The sequence below is a fragment of the Boleophthalmus pectinirostris genome, unplaced genomic scaffold (genome assembly GCF_026225935.1).
Source record: "Boleophthalmus pectinirostris isolate CB_2022bp ecotype Guang Dong unplaced genomic scaffold, ASM2622593v1 HiC_scaffold_13, whole genome shotgun sequence".
Taxonomy (NCBI): Eukaryota; Metazoa; Chordata; class Actinopteri; order Gobiiformes; family Gobiidae; genus Boleophthalmus; species Boleophthalmus pectinirostris.
In genome coordinates this window covers 29474465-29480527 of record NW_026571036.1, presented here as the reverse complement: position 1 = coordinate 29480527, position 6063 = coordinate 29474465, and the positions used below count along the sequence as shown (strand labels likewise).

Here is a 6063-nt window from a genome sequence, read left to right as displayed (position 1 = left end):
TGCAAAAAAAGAATATCTCAATTACCTGCATTAAGAATTTTAATTTAAACGTGCTGTACCTGATTTTTTTCACATGAATCTTGAGTAAAACGCGTCTTGACCCAGCACAGATATATTATTTATACATCTCTTGAGGTTAAAATAAGTGAGCTGTGTCTATAAAGAGAAGCAGTAAGTGTGCGATTATCATGCTAGTTGTTGTTGTTAGCATTAATGTCTAATCTTTGAGAGTTGTGTAGCGCTTAAAAACTCATTGAGGTGAAAATCCGTTTAAAACAATCTGGTTCTGTTTTCCACATTTTAAAAACTGACTTATTATTTTGAATTGTTTTAAGATGCTTCTCTGTAGTTTTAATAATTGCTTCTCATTCCTATCGTATTTAAATGTCTATGGAACGACAACATTGCAATACATGCATCCCGAATTTTGGACTTCTGATCATCACGCAATGGATAGTGGTAAAGATCCTCCGATAAAATGAGCATCAAACCACCATGTTTGTTTTCCCAGTGGGATGTGTCTACTGTCAAAGCTGATCTTTTCAAGTCTTTTGAACCATATCACTTTTGTTTCTGGTTCTGATATTGTCATATTTTACTTATGGGATTTGGACATCGTAACTGTGTGGTTGTTGGATGTGGAAAACAGCTGGAGAAATGGGCTTTGGAAGTTTGCGAACTCCATAAATGCAAAAGGGAATCAGATGTGTGTGACTGCAAACCTCCATTCAGACTGTTTCCCTTCCCAGTGGAATTGAAAAATAGAGAAAGGTGAAGGCGATGGGCAGGACTGATCCACAGGAAGGACCAAAAAAGAAACCTTTGGCTGCCTGAAAAATCATCCTGAGTTTGCAGTGAACATTTTGTATGTGGAGCACCATCAAAGTGGAATCCCGTTCGTTAAGCGAGAGGTACAAGAGACAAACAGGTCAAGCTCGCACTTTCTTGTTGGACTTCACAGTAACAACACGTCTTGGTCACTTTGCAGTGGAAGATGTTTCTTGGCAGCTGGTGCCTTTCGCTTTGGCTTTGACTTTAAATTCATAATCAAGGTGGAGCGAGGGATCGGGATTTTACTTTGTTGTCACTCCACATACAAAATGTTCGCTGCAAACTCTGGATGATTTAGGCAGCCAAAGGTTTCATTTTTCGTCCTTCCTGTTGATCAGCCCTTCGCCTTCACCTTTCACTATTTTTCAATTCTGTTAGGAAGGGAAACAGTTTGAACAGAGGTTTGCAGTCACACACATCTGATTCCCTTTTGCATTTATGGAGTTCGCAAACTTCCAAAGCCCATTTCTCGAGCTGTTTTCCACTGTTAGGATCCAACAACCACACAATCACGATGTCCGAATCCCATAACTAAAATATGACAATATCAGAACCACAAACAAAAGCGATATGGTTCAAAAGACTTGAAAAGATCGGCTTTGACAATAGACACATCCCAAAAACCAAACATGGTGATTTGATGCTCACTTTTTCGGAGGATCCTTCCCAGTATGCCTTGCACGATGACCGGAAGTTCAAAATTCAGGATGCATGTATTGAAATCAGATTTTTTTCCAAGCTGAATTAGTCAATATATTATAAAATAAATGAAATAATCTAGGTTAATTAAATAAATACATTAAACCAGGTCAAAACTACTCAAATAACATTTATAATTCTAAATAAAAGCCATGCCAGATATTCATTTTTTGCAGTATATCTTGTATGAAAACTGATTTTGGAAATTGTATTAACTTGAAATGCAGAGCTACAATTGCCATCCCAAGTTTAGTATTTTTATTTTGCTTAAACCTTTATAAAGTGGCGTCTGAACACATTGGTCTACGTGTTGTTGCATAGTGTGGCTCTAGGGACAAACAGATGCAATTTTAAACCAAAGAATCCGACATAACTGCTCCTTGGTAACTTAAAAACCCCCGATACCAAGGCTTTACCTCCCTTTAATCCTTTACGACGTCGACAGAAATCGGACAAAAGCTGCTACTTCGGTGGTTTCTCCTTCGGTGAGGTCTACATTCGAACACGTAGTTTTACAGTGCACTGACGGCGGCCATGTTTGGGACCTAAACGACGGGAAAGTGCTCGGGACAGGACAGGTGCAGAGCGTACAGTGTTTTCAACTAGACTTTAGTGCTGACAGAATATATCAATGTCATCTCCATGGCGACCCCTGCGCTTATTAAACACCAAGGAATCTTTCAAAACAGTGCTCAGATCTGTTGACGAGATGTTACTCTGCAAAAAAATTTAAATTGCATCGAGATGTGTTAAAACGACTTGAATTCCAATAATTGATTTTAACTTAAATAACTGTGAGTAGTTAAATTAATTAATGAACCTACAAAGTGTTTTTTTTTAAATATATTGCTTATTAATTCATATAAAAAGTAATAACTGTGTAAATTCATCATCCTTTTAAAGCTGCATTGTGTAACTTTTCTGGTGAAGGGTTCGTCACTCTATGGCGTTAAACCTTTCTATCTTCATGGAGACTAAATCAGACCAAGTTACAGGTCAGATCTGCGGAGAAACAACCCCTCTCGCAGTCAGAATGCCGGTTTTTCTAAGCTATAAAACCAGTTTAATGTCATACTGTGGAACATTCCAGGCAGCGCGATGACGTAACCATAGAAACAAGGAGGTGACGGACCCCTAATCAAAAAGTAGCACGGTGCACATTTGAAAAATTTGAGTAAATATGACTTAAGTGAAACAGCTTTCCAGTGGAGTCAGATTTTGTACTTAAAAATAATAATTTAACTTTACTTAAAATTGAGAATTTAAGACAAAACTCAACTTTTAAAAAATGTATTTGGATAATTAAACTGAAACTGAACTGAAATGAATCCACTGGCAAATTCATAAGCTTAAAAACAGTTAGAAATGCCATGAAATAAGTTAAATAATCAAGAAAGTGCAATCAAATCAAGATTTTTAAGTCATTTGAACTCATCCTCGATACTTTTTTTTTTTTTTGCAGTGTACACGTGGGTGTTGTGGTGCAGAGGAGGACCGGGGTGGAGGATGCAGAGGAAGCACGGGCGGGTGGAGAACAGCACAGAGGAGGGAGCAGTGAGCTGTGCTGGTGGTGGTGGAGGGGGCGGGGTCAGGGGGTAGGGGGGGATGGTACAGTCCGAACAAGAATCTTACACTGCAAAAAACTCACATCTGCACGAGTCAACGCCACGCGAACTCAGCATTATTTTGTGTAGTTTGGATTTACTTAGATTTATTAAGTTTACAGGTCTGAATAATTGTACTCGCTTCAAGGTATTTGACTTTTTTCATACTGTATATATTTTTTCCAAATTTCTGAAAAAAATAAATAATAAAATGTGCGCCTGTTGTATGAAATTAATAAGTAAAATAAATGTGTAATAAATAAATAAATAAATACATAAAATAAGCATTAAAAATATTGTGAGCTTTGTAAGAATTAGAAATAATTTAAAGAAAATCTATAATTGTCTTTAGATGGATAAAAAACGAATTCTAGGTTAAAAAACTAAACAGAAAATATAAGAAATATTTTTGCATTAAACAACAAAAAATCTATTTGTATGTGTCAAATATACTTTGAAATAAGTTTAAAAAAAATAGACCTACAAACTTAATAAATTTTAATTTGTTCAAACTACTCAAAACATTACTTTGAATTCAAGTCATTTTCATTCATGCAGAGATGGTTTTTTGCAGTGTATGCTTGGAGCCTGGCGTTTCTTGTTTTAGAGTGCGTTGCTGTTGTTGTTGTTGTGATTCTTGTTGTTGTTTGTTTGTGGTTGCCGTGGCGTCAGGCGCTCACACCACTGTGGCAGGTCTGCGCTCCATCTCCTCCTCCAGCTTCACCATCTGCTGCATGTCCTTGGCCTGTCAAAAGCAGCACAGTCCAGTCACTACAAAACACTCCCCACGGCAAACCAAAACATCTGCAAACTTTACAAATAGCAACGCACAATATTACGGTTTAAATGTCACTCAAACCTGAATTAAAGCTACACTGAGCAACTTTTCTGGTACACTTGCTCTCATAGAGATGTGTATTGTTTTGGCTGGAATATTTTACTGTTTATGTCGAATATTACACAAAAAACAGTGAACTTTAAACCATGTTATAATGTTATTCCTCCTCAAAAACATACTTGGAGTTGTGTTTTGTTTCATTCACACAGTTGAGTAATTCTTTCTTATTAGTTTGTCTATATCAGACATGTCAAACTCAGGCCCGGGGACCAAATTTGGTCCACAGTATAATTATATTTGTCCCGCGAGATGATATCAAATATGTATTCACTAGCTAGGACCACGCCAACAACAACATAGTGCGAAGAAGTTTATTGATAATGTACGACGCGAGGCAGAGATGGCTGGTTGAGACTCTGGGCGGAGGCTCCGTCTCAATCTGCAATTGGCCCAGCCGGAACTGGACCCCCCCACTGTAGAGGTTTTATGACTGAAAGACAAAATAGGGGATGGGAGGGTGGGGTCGAGTTCCCCGAGACAAACTGGGATGATGGGAAAGGCTGCTACGTATAGGCTTCTGGGAAATTGGAGTTATTATTTTATATTATGCTTTGTTCTGGATTCAATGTTTAAGCAAAATTATTAATTATTATGAAACATTTATTTTAATAGGAAAAGATTTAACATTACATATCTTGAAAGAAGAAAAACATGCAGCTGTGGTTGAAAATTTTCAGTAAATATTTAGTTTGGCCCATGACTTAGTCCCAGTTTTTAATTTTGGCCTCGGTGAATTTGAGTTTGACACCCTCTACATTTTAAAATCTCAAAATGTTCTGTTTCACCTTGTGATGTCATGAAGCAGTAGTTTTCAAGTCAACAGCTCCTTTTACCATTATTATTTATTTCAGTAGAGAGTTGCAATTCTTTTTTCCCCCTAGTTTTTTATTTGGTCATTTTGCTGCACTATGAAACAAAACAAAACAAAACAAAACATAGACTACAGCCCAATGGATCATGACCGAAAGGGTTTAGGCTAAAGTAAAAAGTATGGAGTAGTAGTAGGAGTAGAAGTAGATAGTGTATGGAGTTTAAAAACACAGTGGATCACTCCCTCTTTTACGGCATGACATCACTGGGTGATGTCATGTGTTTTCGGTTTGAGAGAAAAACTCAGCCAAAATTTGCAGGTTTGTGCTTTAAATATGTGAATGAAACAAAACACAACTCCAGGTCTGTCTGAGATGAGGAAACAACATTATGACATAGATCAGAAAATAATGTAATATGAGCCCTTTAAATACGACTTTATACAACACTCAATTCTTACTTTATCTGATTTTAAAGTGGTATAAATTTCCTAAAGATCCCTGCTGGAACTAAACTCAAATCTTATCTGAAGGCACGATTTTGTGAGTGGGAGGAGACTGTGCTTTTGCGTAGTAAGTCTCTGAGTCACTGTGATTTATGAGTCAAGCTGTTGCTGTCACTGTGCAACCCCCCCTCCTCCTCCTCCTCTCTCCTCCTCCTCTCCCTCCCTCCCCCATGTAAACACGAGAGAGGGATTTCACCGCACGCTGTACAATCTGTCAGGAGGCTGTAGCTCGCCTGTTCGCGTCACCGCAGAGTATTTGAAGCAAGAAAGAAAGTATTTTGACAGTTTTGAAAAAGAGGAAAACAAAATTGAAAATGAGTCGATGGCACTGAGAGAGAAAGAGAGAAAAAGGCAAAGAGGGAGGGGGAGAGAAAGAGAGAAAGAAACTAGATCATGCACTGCAAAAATGAATAAGTAGATTAGATAAAATGACTTGAAATGTATGTTCCATTTAAATCCTCCACTACAAAAATGAAAATTAAGCACATGTTAAATTGATTTGAGTAAATTTCACGTGACAAGTAAAATTCTATACCAGTGGAACAAGTATTTTTGTAGTTGAAAAAGGAAAATACATCTGGTTACTCTGAAGATAAGAAAAACAACAACTCTTTGTATAATAAGAAACTAAATCGTGTTTGAATTAAGAAACAAAGACTTAGACTATGTTTACACTGGAACAAATCCGTGTATCATATCAGAAACGATTTGCTTCC

At 37.3% G+C, this 6063-nt stretch overlaps 1 protein-coding gene across 1 annotated transcript in view; it reads right to left on the bottom strand.

Annotated features, from left to right (window-relative positions):
* Positions 1 to 3623: 3623 nt before the first annotated feature.
* The window catches only part of LOC110168276 (1-phosphatidylinositol 4,5-bisphosphate phosphodiesterase beta-4), a 222765-nt gene continuing 220325 nt past the window's right edge, over positions 3624 to 6063 (bottom strand). Inside the window, exon 41 of the mRNA XM_055149678.1 lies at positions 3624 to 3879. Within this exon, the coding sequence (XP_055005653.1) occupies positions 3803 to 3879 (77 nt within the window). The 3' untranslated portion in view covers positions 3624 to 3802. The remainder of the gene's footprint in view (positions 3880 to 6063) is intronic.